This window comes from Anopheles merus, chromosome 2R (genome assembly GCF_017562075.2).
Source record: "Anopheles merus strain MAF chromosome 2R, AmerM5.1, whole genome shotgun sequence".
NCBI lineage: Eukaryota > Metazoa > Arthropoda > Insecta > Diptera > Culicidae > Anopheles > Anopheles merus.
In genome coordinates, this window is record NC_054082.1 from 27,612,992 (window position 1) to 27,636,024 (window position 23,033).

Here is a 23,033-nt window from a genome sequence, read left to right on the forward strand (position 1 = left end):
CCACTGAAATCTGAACTAATCAATGAGTTGGCGGCTGTGTGTCTGTGTTGCACAGTCGTGGCGCAATAAAGAGGAAACAAAAATTCCCCACTTAATCAGCGCGCCTGTTTGCGCAAGTATATAGCGCAGGTCTGCTGTGCGACCTACAGTGTGTGGAAGTTATCAGTACATCCCGCAGTCTTGAACAACTCTCAGCTGTGGTGTTTGTAGCGCATTGCAGGACGATGGTGAATTGCTTGCTCGAAGTAACCCGCTACCAATGGCTGGGTGCGATCGTGTTGGTGCTGCTCGTAGTACCAGGCTATGGCGGAAGACGTAAGTGATCCACATTTGCTGCAATTGTAAAGCATTTCCGGCCACTAAAAGGCTCCGTTTGGGCGTAGACTCTTTCCGACAGCTGTGCATCACCGAGGAGCAGCAGCGCGGACGCTGCGTACCGGTGAAACAGTGCGACAGTGTGATGACTACGCTGCGCAAAGACACGCTCACGCCTGAAGACATCCAATATCTGTACGGTACGGAGTGCGGTCGAACGGCGGAAGGAAAGGCTCTCGTCTGCTGTCCCCAGAGTTCGCTAGTCCCGGTGGGAGGACCGACGGAGAGCGGCATCAACACAACGATCCGAGTGAACGCCGAAGAGAAACAACCCACAGGAACCGACCTGGAAGTTGCTCCCAACGCTTGCGGATTGCAATCGGCAGTGAAGCTGACAAATTTCTCCATCGGGCATCATCCTTGGACGGTGCTGCTTCACTACGGTGGTCAGGGTGTGTTGAATACTTGTACTTAGCACGCTTTCGAGATGCCTGTGATTGACCCATTTCTTTTTCTAGCCCACAGTACCCAGTTTAACTGCAGTGGCACGCTTATCGCACCGAGCTACGTACTAACTTCGGCAAGCTGTGTGGACGATGAGGCGGCGTGGAATAAGTAAACCAATCTTTGAAACCTACATCCTTCAAGAACAAATTGAACAACAGTGCTGCAATCTCTCCCCCAGCTTAACCGTACGGCTTGGCGAGTGGGATCTCGAATCGACGGTCGACTGTATTCTTAACCCCGACAGTGACGATCTCGTCTGTGCCGACCCATCGTACGATGTACCGGTGGTGCAGGTGATCCTGCACGAAGCATATACCGGACGGCGGAACGATATTGCACTGCTGAAGCTGGCTCAACCGGCGCAGCTAAACGATTGGGTTAGTCCGATCTGCTTGCCCGAGTCGCCTGTGTTGAACGAAACGGCGAAGTACGGTGCGGCCGGTTGGAACCAGAACACTTGCGGTAGGTTGTGTGTGTATGTGTGTGAAACGGCAATACGAACTACATTACTGATGGCAATACTTGTGTGTATATTTGTCAAAACCATTAGCGGATCCAAGCAGCCGGTACAAGCAACTGTCCAGCTATGATGCACTCAGCCAGAAGGCTTGCGAGCGGTACGTTCCATCGGTAGCGGGCACCTCGTACGGATTTGTGTGTGTCGCAGTCGGGGAGGAGCAGCCGCTGGGTGATGCTGGCGGTGGATTGACGGCAGTGAGAACGATCGACACTGCCGGACGCTCGGTGCACGAGCTGGTCGGTGTGCTGAGCTCACTGTCGAGCTGTGCCAACTTTCAGGGTGTTTCCGTTTACACGCGAGTGGCGCAGTACGTGGATTGGATCGAGCGCAAGCTAGTAGCGTCGTCTGATGGAGCTTAACTCACATCACACTAATTGTAATAGATAATTACTTTTTTTTAATCGTACGTACACACTTAAATGGTAAAGCTTATGTAGCGATAACTTGCTAACTGAATAAATCACACACGCGACAGGTGCAATTACGGTTCTAGATTACCAACGATCCAATCGACGAACTGATTGACTCGGGTGTACACGCCCGGCACTCCCTCGAGCCCACACTGGCGGCCGTAACTGACCAGCCCGCCGAGATACATGACGCCTTCCGAGTTGCGCTGGCCCACGTACATCAGCGGTCCGCCAGAATCGCCCCGGCAGGAGTCTTGTTTCGCCGTTCCGCCGGCGCAAACCTGCGTCCGATCAATGCCGGCCTGTGGATACTGCTGCTGGCAGGTTTGTTCCGGCACGCCCGACACACCAACGTACAGCTTGTAGCGGCTTCTCGGTGCTGCAAGGAGCAGTGCAGAGTTCGGTGGTTAGTACGAACGCGGCTTGATTGCAAACGCCGCTACCTACCGTCCTCCGTTTGACCCCAGCCAGCCACGACGAACCGTTGGCCATCGTAGGAGATGGTCCGCTGCGCCGGCTCCAGCGGTAGACAGATCGGCTGCACGTAATCGTTAAACACAGCCGGCCGTGCGAGCCGTACCTGGGCGATGTCGTTCTTTACCGATTGCTTCTGCACGGAGTAGCCGGGATGCACGATATACTTCTCGATCGCAATGTCCTGCACCGGGTCGGCACACACACGCTCCCCGTACGAGTTGGCACAGTCCAGGTCGGAATCGATGTCCCATTCACCTAGCCGTACGGCCGTTCTGAAAGCAATGGCATTGTTAGGGCACTGGATCTGGTTTGTCCCTGCGCCGACCCGCATACTTACAGCGTCCAGGATCGTTGTATGTTCTCGATGCAGTGGGCCGCCGTCAGTACGTACCGGTCGCTAATGAGTGCACCGCCACAGTGGAACTTTAGCTCTCCATCTGTAAGTGGTCAAGGCTCGTGCGTTACATGGTGGCGAATGTTTTGGGCATGTTTCAGCCGCCACTTACTTTTCCGCCGATGCTGGATCAGAGCGGTCCACGGATACTCATCGAGCTGGGCTCGTTCGCCCCCGATGATACGGTCCGTGTACTGCACGCCACATTCGTCGGGCAGCAGCCGCAGCTGTGTCTCGTACGATAACCTATTGCCTAACGGTGTACTGGGGGGCGGACGCGTCTGTACGGGCAGTGGAGCAGCCGTGGTAGCTGGCTGGACGTTCTCGGGCTCGGCACAGCACACCAGCACCTTCCGGTCCTGCGCTCCACACCGACTAGCCTCGAGGAAACGGACCACGTTCGACGTCAGCAGCGGCTGGTTGAGCAGTCGCTGTATCAGCGGACATTGGGCAACCGTAACGCAGAGTCCGTTCTTCAAATCGGGCGTCCGGCACGGGTTCTGAACTGAGCGGAGAATAGAGCAATGAAAACACAGGTTTATCGTAACACGCACGCTATCCCGTCATGCACCTGTCAGCTGCTGTATGGGAACGTTTCACCTGACAGGCGAACAATAACACCAAGAGCCACAGCAACACAACTCACACTGCGCGGCGCTGGAATGTAGCACGCACATGATGACGGTAATTATCGGCACCAATGCTACCCCTCGTCCGAATCTACCACCACCACCACCACCACGGTGACGACGTACTGCTGTCATCTCGCCACGAGCCGGTTCGACAGGTCGGCGGATCGTCCACCACTTACGTTTACCGATCGGTCGGACAGCACAGGTAGCACAGCACACTGGTCGATGCGTATCGGTCGAGTGTACAACGGAAACTAACGCCGGTTAGGAAACTAACGTGAGCATAAGCAGGTGGACGTTTCGTGGACGACGTGCCGCAGGGGCGGACGATGAATCGGGCATATCTACCCCGGCTGCCAGGCGCTTTAGGGAACTCCTTTTGGGTGGTGGAAACGGGTTTTGCCTTCATATCGTGGGGATTTTTTTTAGTTTCTCTGTTCCCTAGGCTCGAATATATGTAGATTTAGCGTCGAGCATTTGTAATTACGCACGTGATTAGCATGTAGTTGTGTGCTGGGCCCGTGTGGGACCACACGTTCGATGGTTTCGTATTTGTACGGATTTGAAATCGGCAAATTTCACCAGCGCGATGACAGGTAGAGGGCTTTTCCCTTTCGCTGAGCTGCTTTCCGGTGCGTGCAACAAGTGGTCGCGTGATTCATGGAATAGGTAATTCACAATGGCAATCAAGTGCATTCTAAAGGGTTGCAGGGTTGCTCACTTAATCTCAAAGCGGTAGAACCCATTCATGCAGCGTTGTAATGTGAGAATGCAAAACAAAACACCCGAGCAAGTGCGTCATTATGAGGCATATTCTATAATGGCAATAAAGTCATATAGACGTCATTTTTTTTTGTTGTGTTTTCTAAAGAAATATTTGAAATTAATTATTGAGAATTGAGTCAAAATCTAAATAGTTTATACTTGTATGTCACAAAGAATCGAAAATCAGGTTTGTAATTTTTTCTCATTTATTCATTCTCACCTTAGCTCAAACAACCGGAACTAAGATAAAAAAATCCGTAACCCACAAACACAAAATCCCTCAAACTGCACAGTTTTAGCTAGTCATTTAAAATTATCCTTTGTCAGAATTTTTTAGTTGTTGTTTTTTTTAAGAGCGTGTTAAATTGTAGTATTGTAAAGTACCAGAATACTCTAAACGATTACTGCTCGCTTAGTGTACTGAAAAAAAGCAACAATTCGAATGAAATGAATAAAGAAACCACACCGTGCGATCTGGTTTTTATTATTTAATTATTTATTTATTCTTAATAATATTATTTCGCCCAACAACCTAAGCGATCTTGCCGTCTAATACAGGCTTTCGAGACTTATTAAGCACCAAGCAGTCGCTCAGTACTTGCTACAGGGGTTGGTCCACATGAGGCTTGAAACTACGATGGGTATGGTGTTAAGCCGTGCGAGCTGATGACTGTACCACGGGATCGTTACGTGGTGCTAATGCGACTCGGAAGCCTGTACAAATCGATCATGCATGACCACGCAGATAGGTATGCCAAACAGAAAAATTTCGAGGTTCAAATTTAATTGATCCTAATAACAAAGGAAAAAATAAGATGAAATGAATGTAAAACATTACCAAATTTCAGATAGATTGGAATAAAGGTTAACTATACCGTAGGTTATTTTGATTAGAACGAGTTTCAATGATGGTTGGATTAGAATTTTTTAAAGCTGTTCTTCAATAAAAATTTTAATGCATCCAGCATAGAATATACGATCTTTATTTCGATCAAGAGTCATTGGGCAAAACATATGAAACCCAAATTATATCTTATAAAGTGATATGTTTAAATCGATATTAAAATTCGTTTGATTGATCGTCAATATTTTTATTTAAGTCAATTATAGAACGCATCTAAATAGTCTGCTTCGTAGCTGCTTAAATGTTCCCTCTTCCCACTCTGCGATTCGCAATCCTGCAACTGCCACTCACCACGTCTACTCCATCGTATCCAGCACCCAGTCCATGTATTCGCTCATGCGCGTGTACACCCCGGGCACACCGTCGCTACCGCACTGCTCCAGCCCGAAGCTGACCAACCCGATCAGGTACCAGTGCTTGGAGGACGAACGACCATCGCCGTACCGCATCAGCGGTCCACCGGAGTCGCCGCGGCACGAGTCCTTACCCTTCTCGCCGCCGGCACACAGCTGGGTGGGAATGATTTCCAACCGTATCGAGCTGAACGCATCGGCACACACCTCATTGTCCACCACCGGCACGCGCAGATGGAGCTTCTTCGTGCTAGAGGTACTGTTTTCCGTCTGGCCCCAGCCGGCCACGGTTGCGTACTTGCCGGTCAGGTTAGCCGCCCTGCTTTCCTCGCTGGTCGGCAAACAGATCGGCCGTATAAAGTCGGTAAACTCGACCGTTTCCGACAGCTGCAGCAGCGCGATGTCGTTGTAATCGGCTCCGTTCTGTTTGTAGTAGTCCGGATGCACTACGTACGCATTGATCAGCACATCGCGCACTGGATCGGCACAATCGTCCTCCACGCAGTCGATGGTGGTCGTGGTGTCGAACTCACCGAGCCGCACCTGATACCTGAAACGAAGGCAAAGCAGGCAAATGGTGAGGTGAGCTGAGGTGAGGTTCATAAGATGGCCAGACTTACACGATCCAGGTTGATGGAACGCCCTCGATACAGTGGGCCGCCGTCAGGACGTACTGGTTGTGGATCAGTACTCCTCCACAGTGGAATCCATACCGGTTGCTGCCTGCAAGCGTCGAATAAAGGATGGAAAAACAGTGCTAGGGCCTAGAAACATCTTACTACACCACTCCGTCTTACCTTTGTAGTACTGAATTCTCGTTAGCCAAGGATAGCCATCTATCGAAGTGACTTCCCCACCGACGATACGATCCATTTGCATCTTGCCACACTCACCCGGTGGTGGCAGCTCAACCGGTGCATCGAACCGGCCGGTCAGCTTGCGAACGAGCGGGCAGCACACCAGCACCGAGCGGCCCTCCTGGCCACATTTCGATTTCATCACCAAGCTGCGATCTTCCGGGGTCATGTTCTCCTTCTTCAGCAGCACGTTGCGGATCGAGAGGCACGATCGAAGGTACACGCAGGTGCCACCCTTACCGTCCGGTGTTTCGCACGCATCCTGTAGGAACACTGCAAATTGTGGCGTGTAAAAAACGGCAGAAAACCCCAGTAAATTAGTTACCCGCGGAGGTCGAACCATCGCTTCCCATACTTACACGCGTCAGATGAACCGATCACACCGCAGACGACGCACACTAGCAGCAGTAGAAATCGTCCCGCCTGGGGTGACATTTTGCTGAGAGGCTAAATAGCAAAACGGCACTTTGCAAGGACAGGTGCGGACAGGACAGGGGTTAGGTGGTGCGAAAACAAAAGCGCCAAAAACGACTGCCAACCCGAATGAACACACAGTGCGCCCAACAGCCTCCGAAACAGCGCGCTACCACGAGCTCTAGTGTGTTTCGTAAGCCCGCTGGCACGGTTATGTTCGGGTCGTACGTGCTGCCCCGAAAGCTACCCAACCGGTCCGGCCGTGCGATGGCGCGCGGGAGCGACCAGACTGGTGTCGGGTAGAGCGGGATGTGCACTGCTCCGCGGAGATCTCTGCGGGAATCTCCCGTTGCGCCTGCAGCGCGCCCATCTTGCCGAGCAAGTGGAGGACATCGGAGATCGCTGCCAGGAGATGAGTAGCAGCGCTGTTCGCAGCGAGAGACTTTTTGGACTGTCATCTCCGTTCGGCTGTGGCTGTGGCTGCCGGTACCAATACCAATTCACGGATCGGTGGCGCTATCAGTACACTGCCGCAGAGGTCATTATCGAGGTGAGGCTTAGCGATATGAGTGACTACACACAGCGCTAGGCTGCACTAATGTACGTAGGCTGCTGGGTGCCCATGGGACAGTGGCTGTGACAAAACGGTGCTCGATCGGGAAGCAAACGGATTGCAGGAAGAATACGTCTCGTTTACGAAGGTTAACTGGTAGCCTTGTATGATTAGATTTCCGGCATCGGCATCTGTTTGGATGTTTTCGGTTCCCCAGACCGGTGGCTTCCTGGAGGAAGATGCGCGATTAGATGCATTTATTCTTCTTGAATGTGGTATAGTTTTTGGTGCTCCATTTGTAACCATATAAACATCGATGGCTGTTCAACGAATTGTTGTTGGTTCATGTTTTCTTTTCTTTTACTGTGAATTACATTCAGTAAGCTCTTTTCGTTCTCGTGCTATCCTATCATCCATCCTCCTTATCACTATCTACATATTCTTAATTTTCTTTCATTTTCTCTACAAATTTACGATTTTCTTTTGATGTTTTGCATTGTTTTCTTTTTTATTTTGTTCATGGACATTGCTATTATTTGTATTATTTTTGTTCTAATTTAGTTTTAAGATGCAAAGTAAAATTTATAGGCAGTTTTGGTAATTTACAAATGAAATGAGATTAAATAATTTATTCAAACCGTAATCTAATTCAATTAGGAAAACAGCCCTCCACAAATGGAAAAAAAATCTTACCCAGTTTGAAAAGCAGTCGTTCAAATATCAACGAGAAACGACGGTTGCCAAATTGGATTTCCCCAAGATTACATTAGCCCCTCCTTTTAGAGGAAAAATAGACCACTTGAAAGAGTTAACACTATAACCATAAACATCATCACGTATAAGAAAACCCCACACCTCCTCACATCAGCTGGAGAGCAAACCCAGCTCCCCCCCCTCCCCCACTCCAATTGAAGCAGGTTCTGCCGAGCACATTGCCACAATCAACGGTGGCGGTATTTTCGCTGGGAATTCCCCGATCGGTACGGTCGACGGCTCGCGATCGGGCCTACGCGCGCACTGGAACTCCCGAGTTCGGGCTAGAAACCCGAGAGCGTCGGAGCTGGAGAGAGTTGAAAACAGCAAGGGGAGGGGTAAACCGTCCATGGCAAGACGTACGAGAGCGATCGTTGTCACGGTCATTGGTGGTCGTCGTAAGATCGTCCACTGGCGTATACACACACCCGAACGTCAAGAACAAGTTTGCGCGCGTGCTGTGATCAAGTTCCACCACCCCCCACGCACCGGGTCTGCTCCAAACACGCCAAAACCTGTTCCGGTGCCCGGGGGAGGGATGAAGATGATCGCTATAGTGACAAGCGATCGAGCGGACTGCGCGGAGGCAACAGGGTTCACCCGGCACAAGGGTGGTGGGTTATCAACGATCGAAGGCTTTTTGTTGTTTTGTTATTGTTTTTGGGGCCACGGTTGCTTCTGCCGACTGGTCTTGATGGTGGTTATGGACGAGCGGGCGAGAGCGGACCCGTCGCCGAAAGCCGAGAGCAAAACCGGCCGACTGGTTGGCAGTGGTAGTGCGGCGAACAGCGCTGGAGCTGTAGCACCTTAGAAAATAGACCGATAGTTCTAGCAGATACAGTCCTCCGCCAACGCTGAGGAGTAGCGGTCGTGCATCAGAATTCGTGTGGCCCTCGTGTGGTCAATCAGCCAATCAGCGGTACGGAAGCGCATCGCGATTCTGTCTCTCTGTTGTGTGTGGATCTCTCGGATCATCGGTTTACGGGGGAAAGCGTTGCGTTGCACAAAGGGCCAACAGCAAATAAAACGATGACCGGTAATCGTGTGATCAATCTGCTGATCGTTGCGACGCTGGCTCTAGCAGGCCAAACAGTGCTGGCACTAGGTAGGTGTGGAAGGGTTTAGATGGGATGAAACACGGATTTGAACAACAGCCAAAGTATAACCTAATATTCCCATCTCTCCAGAGCTAGGTCAGGATTGCGTGAATCCGGTTGGTGAGGCCGGCAAGTGTGTCCTGTTTCGTGAGTGTCAACCCTTGGTCGACATTTACAACAAGCCGGTCAACACGCCGGACGATACGCAATTCCTCACCGAGAGTCGCTGCGGTCTCTTCGAGCGTAAAACTTTGGTGAGTATTGATATGGTGGGCTTTGATATGGAGTAACGTTGTGTGTGCGTGTGTATCAGAGTGCGTTTTATTTTTATCAAGTTCGTCCTAATGTGAGGGGCTCTTTACTATGTTTGGACTGCAAATTAGCTGCTGAGAAAAGAACATATTTTTACTAATAGTAAAAAGATGAACTTTGAAAATTAGTGCTGAGAAAAGTAATTTTACAGTAAACCGCCCGACAAAGCAGTTTCCAAAACCTGTTCCTGTTTTGCCGTGACATCCAACTCAAACCGTGAGCTCGTCGCTTTTGTTTACTCGCCTACGAAACAGGTTTGCTGTGCGGGGGTAAGATCAAAAGGCAAAACTTTGCTCCCAGAATCGCCAAACTGTGGTGTGCAGCTGACGGACCGTGTCATCGGCGGACAGCCGACCAAGATCGACGAATTCCCGTGGACGGCGCTGATCGAGTACGAGAAACCGAACGGCCGGTTCGGATTCCACTGCGGAGGTTCGGTCATCAACGAACGCTACATCCTCACCGCAGCCCATTGCATCACGTCGATTCCGCGCGGCTGGAAGGTGTAAGTGTGACGTGACTGTGCGCATAAGACCGGCTCCGAATGATTCTAGCTTTTCCCAAACCCTCCCCACACAGGCACCGAGTTCGTCTGGGTGAGTGGGATCTTTCCTCGACCACCGACCAGGAGGATGACTTCTACGCGGACGCCCCGATCGATCTGGACATTGAAAAGATTATCGTCCACCCCGGCTACAACCTGCAGGACAAGAGCCACCATAACGACATTGCGCTGATACGCTTCAACCGCGAGATTAACTACTCGAGCACGATACGCGCGATCTGTTTGCCGCTGTCCAACTCGCTGCGCAACCGGAAGCACGCGGGCCTGTCGAGCTACGCGGCCGGCTGGGGCAAAACGGAGACGGCTTCGGCGAGCCAGAAAAAGCTGAAGGTGGAGCTGACCGTGGTCGATGTGAAGGATTGCTCACCGGCGTACCAGCGCAACGGCATCTCCCTCGACTCGACACAGATGTGTGCCGGTGGCGTTCGTGGCAAGGATACGTGCAGCGGTGACTCGGGCGGCCCGCTGATGCGACAGATGACCGGATCGTGGTACCTGATCGGTGTGGTTAGCTTCGGACCGCAGAAGTGCGGAGCGCCTGGCGTGCCGGGCGTGTACACGAATGTGGCCGAGTATGTGGACTGGATAAAGGACAATATATACTAGGTGGGCGGGTTGTACTGGAGGGACCGCATTACTAAAAACGCGGACAAAATGATGCGCGGATTTGTACGACCTGTAACGAGCGATTCAAATAAAAACTAATGCATTTTAATACTCAAATGAAATGAAACGTGTTTTTAGTAGTAATTGATCGGAGAAACTGCTAATTGTCCATTTTGTTCCTCCTCTTCGATATAACACGACCGACGTGATCATGACGACTGATTCTGCAAAACTGGTTCTTATTAGAACTATCAAGCTGAAGAGTCAGTCATTGCTACAGGTCTGAATGTCAATCGAACTCAATCGGCGTTGAAAGAGACAGTGCGTAAGGATTGTGTATCATTTGTTTTTAAAACAGGGTGCAATTACAGCAGTGTTCTCCAACCTTTTTAGGAACGCGTACCACTTGGCTCTGTAAATACATTTGTCGTGATCCACATACATTGAGGGCACTCATTGTGCAGACGTAGTTCAACGTTTTTGATCAAACATATGTTTAAATGCCATATCTCATTCCTGTTGAAAATTTAAATGGCTCAATATGTATAGTAATAAGCTTTTAAAGAAAAAATACTTTCGCCGACCTCATCTGTTAACGCTACGGACTACAAGTGGTCTGCGGATCACAGGTTGGAGGTTTTAAGCATTCAACCATATGCACCATATGTATGCTATTTAAATACAATGCACCATATGTATGCTATTTAAATACAATTTCATCGTTTATGGCCATATTCATGGTTTGAAATCTCAATGTGCCCCAATATTAGTCATGCAAAAAGAGCATAAATAGGTAAATAGAGGATCCAAGGATTTTCTTGAAAAAAAGAAGAAGTTTATATAATCCGCTTTTATCGTTATTTATCGCAGATAGGTGAATCTTATCTGTAGGACGCAGAACATTTTTTACAGCCAGATAAGTCAGTTATGTCCCAGATCTCCCAGTGCTCACATGAAATAAAACGTGTTTAAATAAAACATACACATGTTCTTTATAATCAGTACTACAGCATATGCGTGAGTGAAGAATAAAAAAACCTCATTGCTATGAGCCGGTGAGATGCTTCTTATCGGAACCTGCTGGCAAAAATAATGGAGCATTGTCAAGGGGTCAAGCAAATCAGAAACTGGTCCTCTAAAAACTGGTTGTTATATACAGCGCCTTGCGCGTAATCTCGCCACCAGTAGGCTGACCAGGCGTATTGTAAACAGTAGCTTTGATGAGTTTTAATGTTTGCCTTGCAACAGTCTTCGCCGAGCGGTTGAATCCTCTGGTAGTGGTCAGTTCATAGCGAAAGCGTGTCAAATTATCACATGATGCTGTTAGGAGGTGTTAAAGTGCTCCGCGTATCGGGTGCTCCATTGCTCTTTGTGTTATTGTGGATGGAACATAGTGTTTTTGGGCTTGGTATGGTGATAAAAAAAAGAATGAATCGTATATTTGCAATCTTTTATTCTAAACGAATTAATATAAGTTTTCTAAACGCCAGATCTCAACGCAAACTGTGTAACTCCGTTGGGAGAGTCAGGAAAGTGTATTCTGTTCCGAGAGTGCCAACCACTGATCACCATCTACAACAAACCGATAAACACTCACGATGATACACAGCTACTAACGCAAAGCCGGTGCGGTATGCTGCAGCGAAAAACGCTGGTAAGCCCAGGGTTTCGGAATATTAATTAGCGGCTTAATAAAGAAGGTAACAAAGCTCAATTTACGCCACTGCGTCAACGCACATAGGTATGCTGCCCCGTGACCAGCCAGGCCAGATCTTCCCTACCCGAACCGCCGGTTTGTGGCATTCATCTGGCCGATCGGGTGATTGGTGGGCAGCCAACGCAAATCGACGAGTTCCCATGGACGGCACTGATCGAGTTCCAGAAACCGGACGATAGCTTTGGCTTCCACTGCGGAGGATCGCTGATCAATGAGCGGTACATCGTGACAGCAGCCCACTGTATTAAATCCATTCCACGCGGCTGGAAGGTGTAAGTATAGAAGAGGCTGGGAAGTTTTCTAATCTAGTGCCTAATACTCCTCAATTATTTTTCAATCCCTCGAGCAGCCATCGAGTGCGTCTTGGCGAGTGGGATTTGACATCGGCAAACGATTGCCAGAATGAGTTCTGTTCGGATGCACCGATCGATCTGGACATTGAGGAGATTGTCGTCCACACTGGCTACGATACGAAGGATCAGAGCAATGCGAACGATATCGCGCTAATACGCTTCACCCGGCCGGTAAACTACTCACAAACGGTGCGGCCTATCTGCCTGCCCCTGAGCAGCTCACTTCGCAACCGCAACCATGTCGGAATGCCCGCCTATGCGGCCGGCTGGGGCAAAACCGAATCAGCAACGGCCAGCGAGAAGAAACTGAAGGTCGAGATGAACATTAAAAGCCTGCAGGAGTGTGCGCCGGTCTATCAGCGAGGAGGCATCTTGCTGAAACAGACGCATATGTGTGCCGGGGGCGTTCGTGGCAAGGATACGTGCAGCGGTGATTCGGGTGGTCCGCTGATGCGACAGATGACAGGATCGTGGTACCTGATCGGTGTGGTTAGCTTCGGGCCGCAGAAGTGCGGAACGTACGGTGTGCCGGGCGTGTACACGAATGTGGCCGAGTATGTGGACTGGATAAAGGATAATATTTACTAGATGGGTGGAAAACACTAGGCTGAGAGCATTAAAAAGAAGTAGACATATTGATGGGTGGTTTGGGTGACTTGCAACGAACGACTCAAATAAATTTGATGCATTTTAATACTCTAACGACCTCAACAGCGTTTTTTGTAAATACTTAGGCACCTTTTCAGGTGATTTTTCTGATGTGACACATAGCTTGTATCCTTAAGATTTGCTTTCATTTTGATAAGACCACGCTGTCGAAAAGCTTGGTAGATCGAAATACGAAGTCCAACAGTGTGGATGAACACATTTTCCTTGAAAAATGTGATTTGAACAACCGAATAAGAATAAAAAGATTATGGTATTTTGAGGTTTGCCTGCAATACGCTTCATTGTTGACTAATTTTAAGCTTCTCAGGCTTTCTCAGGAGTTTATAAAGTATTTAAGCAAAAATGTTGGTGGAATATTTGTCAGACATGAATCATCAATGAACGGAATTGGTAAATGGTACCTACAAAGATTATTTTAAGGACAGATAAGTCTACTCATTTCGTTTTCGATACTGGATAATTTGCTCTGGGAAGTAGTGGATACGAAAGAAAAGTTTGTTTTTTTTGTGTCGCTTTATTGACCAACGTAACACCGCTGCGTTTGCGTCTGGCTAAGCCGCTTGCTACAAACAGAATGCCGTTTCAGTTCGAAATTCACCGCTCGCTCTTACCACTACTAATATAAATTCATCGCATACGCGTTTCTACCTGCTCTACCTCTACCTACAAGTCGTGCTCTTGCTCCCACGCTTGCTTGCCAAAAAGACTTCACGCACACCAAAACATCGACCGGCGTTTTCGCTCGACTTGTTGTATTTTGCATACGTGCCTACCGTCAACTACATACGTCGTCCGTTCCGTATGGCACAATGCCTTCCCTCTCTCTCTCTCTCCTCTTCATCTTCCGTTATCAACGGAACAGATATTTTATTTTATCACAGGATATTGCAACATGTTTATTTCATTAAATGAAATATTCATTCACATAAGTCAATGAAGGTTATTTAAGATCTCTCGATGCTTAAACGTCACAAAACGTTAATAATCAGATCTGCAGCAAATGCGTGAGAAAAGAACAAAAACAGCATCACCACACATTACTACTAGCCAATATGATGCTTCCTATCGGAAACTACTGGCAGAAAACTGGGGCATTGTCATGAGGACAAGCGAATCAGAAACTAATTCTCTAAAAAGTTGTTGTTATATGCAGTGATTTGCCAGTAATCTCACCCCACGCGCTGTATGTTGATGAAGAGTTTTGTGAACAGTATATAAATGAGTTTAAACGTTTGTCTTGCAACAGTCTTCGCCGAGCGGTTGAATCCTCTGGTAGTGGTCAGTCCATAACGAGAGCGTGTCAGTTTTTCATATGATGCTGTTAGGAGTTGTTCAAGTGCTCCGTGCACCGGGTGCTCCGTTGTTCTTTGTGTTATTGTGGATTGGACATGTTTTTGGGCTAGGTATGCTGATAGCATATAAACGATTTCAGATAATTTAAAGTATGTTTTTAAACGCCAGAACCAGTAAGTAGTACCCAGGCCACATCTTCCCTACCCGAATCACCGCATTGTGGCATTCAGTTGGGTGATCAGGTGCTCAGTGGGCAGCCAACGCAAATCGACGAGTTCCCATGGACGGCACAGATCGAGTTCCAGAAACCGGACGGCAGCTTTGGCTTCCACTGCGGAGGATCGCTGATCAATGAGCGGTACATCGTGACAGCAGCCCACTGTATTAAATCCATTCCACGCGGCTGGAAGGTGTAAGTATAGAAGAGGCTGGGAAGTTTTCTAATCTAGTGCCTAATACTCCTCAATTATTTTTCAATCCCTCGAGCAGCCATCGAGTGCGTCTTGGCGAGTGGGATTTGACATCGGCAAACGATTGCCAGAATGAGTTCTGTTCGGATGCACCGATCGATCTGGACATTGAGGAGATTGTCGTCCACACTGGCTACGATACGAAGGATCAGAGCAATGCGAACGATATCGCGCTAATACGCTTCACCCGGCCGGTAAACTACTCACAAACGGTGCGGCCTATCTGTCTGCCCCTGAGCAGCTCACTTCGCAACCGTAGCTATGATGGACTGATTAGCTACGCGGTTGGCTGGAGGAAAAACAATTCGGCAACGGCCAGCGAGAAGAAACTGAAGGTCGAGATGGAAATCAAAAGCCTGCAGGAGTGTGCGCCGATTTATGAGCGGGTTGGTATCTTGCTGAAACAGACGCATATGTGTGCCGAGGGTGTTCGTGGCAAGGATACGTGCAGCGGTGACTCGTATGGCCCGCTGATGCGACAGATGACAGGATCGTGGTATCTGATCGGTGTGAATAGTTTCGGGCCGCGGAAGTGCGAATGATTGGTGTGCCGGATGTGTACACGAATGTGGCCGAGTATGTGGACTGGATAAAGGACAATATCTACTAAGAGGGATCATCACAGGAGAACCACAGGACGCAATCTTTTTGAACAGGAGTTATCAATCAAAATTGAGCACTCCACCATTGCATTACAAAAAAAAAAACCTAAATAAACAATGTACTATCAACAATCGTTATAAGATGCAAAACTAGATTAATCATGTAACCTTTCTTGTGCTTGTTCAGTGTTCTGAGGAATCCTTCGCCTATATATAATCGAATCAAGTACTTTCAATCTACAGTTTGCAGTCGTCTGCTGAACGCAACCATAAATAGACGTAGTAGGGAAACCCTTCTCCCAACAGAATGTTATCTGCGAAAGGAAACGTATTAACGCTTTGGGTTGCATCTTGGATTGGTCTGATGTGCTTATCAGCCTACTGTACTTCAGCACAGATATCTCTGCTCCCGCAGCCTTCGATCTGTGGCAATGATGCACCAGAACGTCTCATTACTAGCCTAGTTACTCAACTCGATGAGGCCCCCTGGATGGCTTTGATCGAGTATTGGAAGCCGAACGGAAGCTTAAGCTATCTATGTGGAGGATCATTGATTAACGAGCGTTACGTCGTCACAGCTGCTCACTGCGTTACTTCACTGCCGCAAGGCTGGACAGTGTAAGTACACACAAACGGAATGGCAGGCAACGTAGACGGTAGTGGTAAATTAATCCTTTTCTCTATCACACTGCAGCCACCGGATACGGCTTGGTGAGTGGGATCTGAGCACTTCCGAGGACTGTGACCACAGCCGGTGCAACGATGCACCGATTGATGTGGCAGTTGATAAAATTACTGTTCATGAGGACTACAAATCACCGAGCAGAAATCATCGTAATGATATAGCGTTGATTCGCCTAGACCGACCGATGCCTTACACCGAAACAATTGCACCCATCTGTTTACGTCAGAATGGCTCGCTTCAAACACAACGGTACCGAACCATGCACAGCGTCGGTTGGATTAAGGAGGATTTCGGATCAATTGGCGGGAAGAAGCTACAGGTGCAACAGGACTTAGTGGATATTCAGAATTGCTCATCGATTTATCTGCAGGCTGGTATTGCCTTGGCGGACACCCAGCTTTGTGTAGCCCAGCAGAAGCACAATCGCATTGATGTCGCTGGTGGTCCATTGATGCAACGGATTGCAGGGCATTGGTATCTCTTTGGAGTGGCAAGTTTTGGGGCGCGGAACTATGGTACGGTGAAACTGCCCAACGTTTACACCAACGTGATGGAATATGTGGATTGGATTCAGAGTAACATTGAATAGAAATTAGCATTGCTATGAAGGATTTTGGAAGTTTCGGAAAGTTATTAAACTTTCATTGAGATTGTAATTTAAAAATAAATGAAATCTACATGCTAAAAGACATGTATATGCACTCCCTGTGATTGTGATTGAGAATTGTTTACTGTTCTTCATCATTTTTTTGCTTTGTCTGCTACATCACATTATTGATGTCGTGACGTTACATGGAATTCCCGACACATACAAGCATTCCATGCTATCGGACATGTGTTACGCTGCATGTGATTGTATGTGTAAAAGGAGAGGTGATGTGATGTTTATAGACCCTATAAAAACAATCAGCTTTGTAGATCACTGTCAGTCTGTTTGACAAGTTTGAATCAATCAGCGTTGCTTTAAGTTGCGTCTGCTGCAAAGCTCAGCATGGGAAACGGCGATGGGATGGGTTTAAAACTACGCTCAATAATTGTGATAGTCCAAGCGGTGGTTACGATACAAGCTGTACAAACTGAATGTAAGTTAATTTAATCATATTGAGCGTCATTCTGGGCAAATGATTAAATACAGCTATACCATTACTTATCAGACACATCAGCACAACCGAAGCCGGGAGCTTTCTGCATCAATCCTGCCGGCGAACCAGGAAAGTGTATTTCCATTCGAGAATGTGAGCCGCTGCTCCATGTACTCCTCCACAAAGCGCAAGTGTCAGCGAAAGAGCGAACGTTCTTGATCAAAAGTAGATGTAGCATGCACGAACGGCAGCCTTGGGTGAGTACGCACAGGAAGGGACATGGTCAGCATTCTTATAGGTGCTCAATGCTTCAGGTATGCTGTGCAGGTCCACCACCGGACGAACAGAACCCTTTACCATCACCACCGCACTGTGGTGTACGCACTAATACGCGACTCATTGGAGGCCAACTTACGCAGCTCGATGACTACCCTTGGACGGCGCTGATTGAGTACGAGAAACCAGACGGCAGTACCGGATTTCACTGCGGTGGAACGCTTATCAATCAAGGGCACATACTGACGGCTGCCCATTGCGTTAGCTCGCTTCCCGCCGGCTGGAAGGTGTAAGTAAACTGTTTGGATGGGTTTTCCCAGTACCGTTCCCTGACTCCAATTTTTTTAGACACGGTGTGCGACTTGGAGAGTGGGATCTATCAGAAGCACTGGATTGTGAACACAACTATTGTAACAATGCTCCAGTCAATTTGCAAATCTCCAAGATTATCATCCACGAGGGATATGATGCACGGAACGGAAGCTCCAGCCATGACATCGCACTCATTCGCTTCGAGCAACAAGTAAATTTCTCGGACACAATTCGGCCCATCTGTTTGCCGCTGGCGGAGTCAATTCGAAGCAAAAACGTTACGGATGGATTCAGCACGGTGGTTGGATGGGGAAAATCCCATTCTTCCGCTGGTGTGGTAAAGAGACTGAAGCTGAATCTTAAGGTGTGGGACTATCACTTGTGCTCTGCGCTGTTCGTACTGCCAGAAGAAGTGCAGCCATCTCAGCTGTGTGCGTTAGCGGAGCGATCTAACAACGAACTCTGCAGTGCTGACTCCGGAGCTGGTTTAGAGCGGTTTTTCTATGGCTTCCAGTATCTTACTGGGGTTGCTGGAAGTGGGGAACACAAGTGCGGAACGGGAAATATTCCCGGTTTATTCGTTAGCGTGGCGGACTACGTCGAATGGATACAGGAAAAGGTTAGAGAATGAATAGCGTGACCTTGAAATTCAATAAAAGTATAATACTGAATACGCATAGTAAGATTTGTGAATACGCATAGTAAGATAAGTAAGATGCATCGTACTAAAAAAATATGTTGAAGCTCTTCGTCATCGTGGAAGAAACAGAACAAAACAGAACCTAGTTTACGAGTAAGGCTGCGGTTAAGTAAGCAAACCTGTTACCAACCCATTAAGCCCATCCCGACTATGGTACAAACCATGGATTATATTTACCCTCGATTGGAAATATAATTTAAATTAGCAGAATTCAAATTTACATTAGGCTTGTGCAAGAGTCTTCTTTTTGATGATTGCTGATTTATGATTAAAATATAAAAAAAGTGGATAAATTCCAAATCCCAATTATGGCCTTCTTTCCATTCACCTGGTACCATGGTGCAAAAAAACCAGATTTTAAGACACAACTCGTCTTTATTTGTTTTATTGGCATTAAAAATGCTCTTTCTATGGCTCTCATTTCAATATGCGTTCTTGGGGCTTAGTTGGTGTTGGTGTGCTCTCAAGCATGTTGGTACAAATAAGTTTCCGACGTGTTTCGCTCACCCTTCGAACAGTTCGCGTGAGTCAACGGACAGCAGCGGTTGTGTCGTGCGTTTCAAGCACATTGCAAATCTAAGGTGATGGGTAAAGCTAAAGTATTTCCGCTTATTCTTGCGCTGTTCGGAGTTGCGGTTGCACTTGGTAAAGAGAAAATGGAAGAAATGAGTACTCTGGTGAATGCTGCATCTTGAGAGCTGAGCCCTTATTCTTGAACCCCTTATTTCTCAGAACAAGGACAGCGCTGTTTAAACCCGGCGAGGCAGTCGGGTAAGTGTGTCCTGGTTCGTGAATGTGCATCACTGCTCGCGATGTACAGTAAACGTTTTACAACGCCGGAGGAAACGCAGTTCCTCGCAAGCAGTCGGTGTGGTGAGATTGGCCGAAAAACGTTGGTGAGCTTGAAGTGTAATTAGAATCTTTACACATAATTCCTATGAAGTACGTAAAATTCGAATGTTCATTCACACCAGGTGTGCTGCGCAAGTGAACAACAAACCAGGACAAGCAGCTTTCCCACCTCACCCGAGTGTGGCGTTCAGGTGACGGATCGCATCATCGGTGCCGACCACTGAGCTGCAAGAGTTTCCATGGACGGCACTGATCGAGTACCGGAAACCGGGCAACCAGTACGATTTTCACTGCGGTGGTGCACTGATCAATGTACGCTACATACTAACGGCAGCTCACTGTGTTCAGTCACTTCCGCGCGGCTGGCAGCTGTAAGACATTGAAGCTCCACTGTTCTCATTTCTGTGCTAATAAAATATTCTCTCTTGATTATTTCGTCCCTCTTCAGAAATGGAGTACGGCTCGGTGAATGGGACCTAAGCACGGCAAACGATTGCTCGGGTGGGATCTGCTCGACCGGCCCCATCGATCTAGAGATTGAAAGTTTCGTTGCTCACGCCGGGTACGATGCGGCTGACACAGCCCATATCAACGACATAGCACTGATACGCCTTAGACAGGATGTGGCATCATCGGAAATGATTCGACCTATCTGTCTGCCGCTGGCCGAGCCGCAGCGCAGTCGCAATCGGGTGGGTACGGTCAGCTTTGCAGCCGGCTGGGGTAAAACGGAATCGGCCTCTGCCAGTGAGCGTAAGCTAAAGGTGGAGTTAACTGTGCAGGACCCAAGCCGGTGCAGGCAGATTTATCGAGGCATTAATATAGCACTGAAAGCCAGTCAGATGTGTGCCGGCGGTTTGCAGGGCAAGGACACGTGCACCGGTGACTCGGGGGGCCCACTAATGGCGAAGAGTGCGGGCGCCTGGTATCTGATCGGTGTGGTTAGTTTCGGGTTGAGCAAGTGCGGCACGGCCGGTTACCCGGGCGTGTACACCAACGTGGTGGAGTATTTGGACTGGATTGAGAGCAATGTGCAGTAGAAATCAATGCAGACCGGTTGGGAAGGGAAGATGTTTGTAAACTTACTCTGTGTTTAATGGATGTGGGAAAAGCCCTAATAATAGTGTGTGTGGTTTTTAATCATTGAGATGTGGCATGGAATGTAAGCAATTTGTTACAAGTTTTGTATTTGTTTTTTTTTGTTGTCTTTAAAAAACTGGCAAAAATGTTTAACCCGCCCGTTTTGTGGATTCGTGCTGATTCGCAGCGAGATAGCAGAACCGGGTGTGTTATTTTTTTGAGTGTGCGCCGAGTTCCCTGAAAACAGTGACAACGATTCAGAATGAGAAGGTAAACTGTATTGTAGATTTTGTGGAAGTTTTAAGAAGAATAATTTCCATCACACGATTGGAATGCATTTGTACCGACGCTTTCCTGGCCAGTCTGCAGAAAAAGTTCTGAATAAATTGCGTTTCTACAAATTTTACGATCAGGACCCACCGTTTTTTACGATCAGGAACTCTAACACAATGAGTATGGCTACTGAAAGCTTCTGTGAATTGTAATAAAATCAAACAGATTACTAAAGATGCCAATGACAGGCCGTATGTGTGGCAGAAGGGTACGATATTTTGACACGAGCTGCCAAATGTCAAACCACCACGGGGGAAATTCACCTTCCCACAACTGCAACCCTTTGTCTATTTGGTTTTTGGCGCAGTTGAAAGAAGTATTAATAGATCGTCCAGCAGCACCAAGGCAGAATTAGTGGTCAAACAAACAAAAAAAACATTAAAACATTGTTTCTGTAGATTTAACTGTCAAAATTACTGCAAACACCCTGTAGATGGGATTTTCTTCTTGTATTTGGCGTAACGTCCTAAGCGGACATGCCGGCCTATACAGCCTTACGAGACTCAATTTATTACCTCGCTGCCGGATAGGATAGTCAGTCCTTGTTATGGGGGGACGTTCCATTCTAGACTTGAACCCATGATGGGCATGTTATTGAGTCGTTCGAGTTGACGATTGTACCACGGGACCGCCCCGGTTTAGCACTGTACTACTGTAGCATGTACTACTGTAGATGGAATAGCAGTAGTAAATACCAGTATGTATTTGTAACACAATCTAATCGAATGCTGTGCCTGCAAACCCTCCAGCACACGGTGCTACAATGTGTTTGTGGTAGGTGATAGCAATTTTTTTCCATACACAGTACATATCATGCTTTTGAAGATTAAATTGATTTGCTTGTGACGTTGAAGTTATTGTGAAAAACAAAACATTGATCCATTTTAGACTTGTAAGCTTACCTGGGGCTTATTTTTACTTGTAGCAGGTTTGTGAAGTGAATATTCCTTCGCAAATACATCCTTTTTAAAATCGGATCAATCTGATCTAGAATGTGTACCAAGGAGGAGGGATTTTAATCCATCTATGAAAGTTGTGGTTCATACGTGTAGTTTATTACATGTTGTACACGCATTCCAGCCATGCAATTGGTAACATAGCGCGGCAGCGATGCAATAATTTCTCAGCATCAATAAACAATTGTAACGAACATGTGTATTGGTGCATGTTGTAGTATTTGTAGGAGCAATGAGTTCAATGATATGCATGACAGAGACATGCAAAAACTATATTTAGCCAGATTACGTTCAAGATCCGTCTGAGGAAATAGTCAATATGGAGCAACGCAATAGAAATCGATCAATATTATGGGTATTTTTTACAATAATTCTAACGATGTTGATGGCAGATGCTAACCAATCCATAGGTAAGTGTGTACATAATCTTTTTGTGAGCATCAAATTGTAATTGAATCTTTCCATCCGCAACTTCAGCCTTCTGTGTAAATCCTGCCGGTGACCTTGGAAAGTGTATTTACTTCCTCGATTGCAAACCACTGCCCCGTGCATTGAGTACGGATCTAAATTTCCTTAAAAATAGCCAATGCAATCAAAAAGAAGGGCCGGGCTTTGTAAGTATATGAGTTTCTTGGATACATAAATGGAGCACTTCATGGTGTGATAACAACTACTCGAAATAAATTCTCCAGATATGTTGTCCAGACAAACGGCACGTGTTACCAGCACCTCCGCACTGTGGTGTGCGGGCTGCAACGCAGCTTACAGGCGGCCATCTAACCCAGCCTGATGATTATCCTTGGACGGCGCTGATTGAGTACGAGAAACCAGATGGCAGTACCGGATTTCACTGCGGTGGAACGCTTATCAATCAAGGGCACATACTGACGGCTGCCCGTTGCGTTAGCTCGCTTCGCGCTGGCTGGAAAGTGTAAGTATTCCTTGTAAGTGTTACTACTTTATCATTGCAAGATCGAAAACCATCCGAAGTATTTCGATTATCTCTTCAGTCACCGTGTATTAATTGGAGAGTGGGATCTATCCTCCGTACTGGATTGTGCACATAATGTCTGCAACAATCCTCCGATCGAAGCGAAAGTCTCAAAGATCACCGTTCATGACGGATATGATGCGCAGAACGGAAGCTTCATCCATGATATTGCGCTCATTCGCCTCGAGGAGTTAGCGAACTTTCCTGATACAATTGTACCAATCTGTT

General features: G+C 47.6%; 4 protein-coding genes and 2 pseudogenes across 4 annotated transcripts; 5 read left to right on the forward strand and 1 right to left on the reverse strand.

The window, feature by feature from the left end:
- The first annotated feature begins 129 nt into the window (after window positions 1-129).
- Window positions 130-1,823, forward strand: LOC121603679 (CLIP domain-containing serine protease B9-like). The gene is made up of 5 exons (XM_041932766.1): window positions 130-315; window positions 384-767; window positions 834-930; window positions 1,001-1,284; window positions 1,373-1,823. Exons 1-5 carry the CDS (start codon window positions 225-227, stop codon window positions 1,699-1,701), a joined length of 1,185 nt encoding a protein of 394 aa, XP_041788700.1. The 5' UTR covers window positions 130-224; the 3' UTR covers window positions 1,702-1,823.
- LOC121590556 lies at window positions 1,333-6,991 on the reverse strand. The gene is made up of 9 exons (XM_041910333.1): window positions 6,494-6,991; window positions 6,075-6,407; window positions 5,898-6,000; window positions 5,224-5,827; window positions 3,270-3,519; window positions 2,736-3,128; window positions 2,567-2,666; window positions 2,200-2,501; window positions 1,333-2,131 (listed from the first exon to the last, which is right to left on the reverse strand). The coding sequence occupies exons 1-9, from the start codon at window positions 6,567-6,569 to the stop codon at window positions 1,824-1,826; spliced, it is 2,469 nt and encodes an 822-aa protein (XP_041766267.1). The 5' UTR covers window positions 6,570-6,991; the 3' UTR covers window positions 1,333-1,823.
- Window positions 6,992-8,629: 1,638 nt separating this feature from the next.
- On the forward strand, window positions 8,630-10,551 carry LOC121603680 (CLIP domain-containing serine protease 14D). Its single transcript, XM_041932767.1, has 4 exons — window positions 8,630-8,959; window positions 9,042-9,205; window positions 9,518-9,768; window positions 9,843-10,551. The coding sequence occupies exons 1-4, from the start codon at window positions 8,884-8,886 to the stop codon at window positions 10,432-10,434; spliced, it is 1,083 nt and encodes a 360-aa protein (XP_041788701.1). The 5' UTR covers window positions 8,630-8,883; the 3' UTR covers window positions 10,435-10,551.
- A 1,064-nt stretch (window positions 10,552-11,615) lies between these two features.
- On the forward strand, window positions 11,616-15,634 carry LOC121590557 (annotated as a pseudogene).
- A 124-nt stretch (window positions 15,635-15,758) lies between these two features.
- LOC121589736 (CLIP domain-containing serine protease 14D-like) lies at window positions 15,759-16,836 on the forward strand. Its single transcript, XM_041908847.1, has 2 exons — window positions 15,759-16,156; window positions 16,233-16,836. Exons 1-2 carry the CDS (start codon window positions 15,846-15,848, stop codon window positions 16,810-16,812), a joined length of 891 nt encoding a protein of 296 aa, XP_041764781.1. The 5' UTR covers window positions 15,759-15,845; the 3' UTR covers window positions 16,813-16,836.
- A 323-nt stretch (window positions 16,837-17,159) lies between these two features.
- LOC121590565 lies at window positions 17,160-22,383 on the forward strand (annotated as a pseudogene).
- The last annotated feature ends 650 nt before the right edge of the window (window positions 22,384-23,033 follow it).

What these genes read in the sequence shown, in the direction of transcription:
- LOC121603679 (XM_041932766.1), top strand. Translation starts at nt 225, where the DNA reads ATGGTGAATTGCTTGCTCGAAGTAACCCGCTACCAATGGCTGGGTGCG. An exon ending in ACCAGGCTATGGCGGAAGAC is followed by an intron (nt 316 to 383) that starts GTAAGTGATCCA and finishes GTTTGGGCGTAG; the next exon opens with ACTCTTTCCGACAGCTGTGC. An exon ending in GCTTCACTACGGTGGTCAGG is followed by an intron (nt 768 to 833) that starts GTGTGTTGAATA and finishes TTCTTTTTCTAG; the next exon opens with CCCACAGTACCCAGTTTAAC.
- LOC121590556 (XM_041910333.1), bottom strand. Translation starts at nt 6,569, where the DNA reads ATGTCACCCCAGGCGGGACGATTTCTACTGCTGCTAGTGTGCGTCGTC. An exon ending in GAGAATTCAGTACTACAAAG is followed by an intron (nt 6,001 to 6,074) that starts GTAAGACGGAGT and finishes CGACGCTTGCAG; the next exon opens with GCAGCAACCGGTATGGATTC. An exon ending in ATACAACGATCCTGGACGCT is followed by an intron (nt 2,502 to 2,566) that starts GTAAGTATGCGG and finishes CATTGCTTTCAG; the next exon opens with AACGGCCGTACGGCTAGGTG.
- LOC121603680 (XM_041932767.1), top strand. Translation starts at nt 8,884, where the DNA reads ATGACCGGTAATCGTGTGATCAATCTGCTGATCGTTGCGACGCTGGCT. An exon ending in CCAAACAGTGCTGGCACTAG is followed by an intron (nt 8,960 to 9,041) that starts GTAGGTGTGGAA and finishes CCATCTCTCCAG; the next exon opens with AGCTAGGTCAGGATTGCGTG. An exon ending in TCTTCGAGCGTAAAACTTTG is followed by an intron (nt 9,206 to 9,517) that starts GTGAGTATTGAT and finishes CCTACGAAACAG; the next exon opens with GTTTGCTGTGCGGGGGTAAG.
- LOC121589736 (XM_041908847.1), top strand. Translation starts at nt 15,846, where the DNA reads ATGTTATCTGCGAAAGGAAACGTATTAACGCTTTGGGTTGCATCTTGG. An exon ending in CTGCCGCAAGGCTGGACAGT is followed by an intron (nt 16,157 to 16,232) that starts GTAAGTACACAC and finishes ATCACACTGCAG; the next exon opens with CCACCGGATACGGCTTGGTG.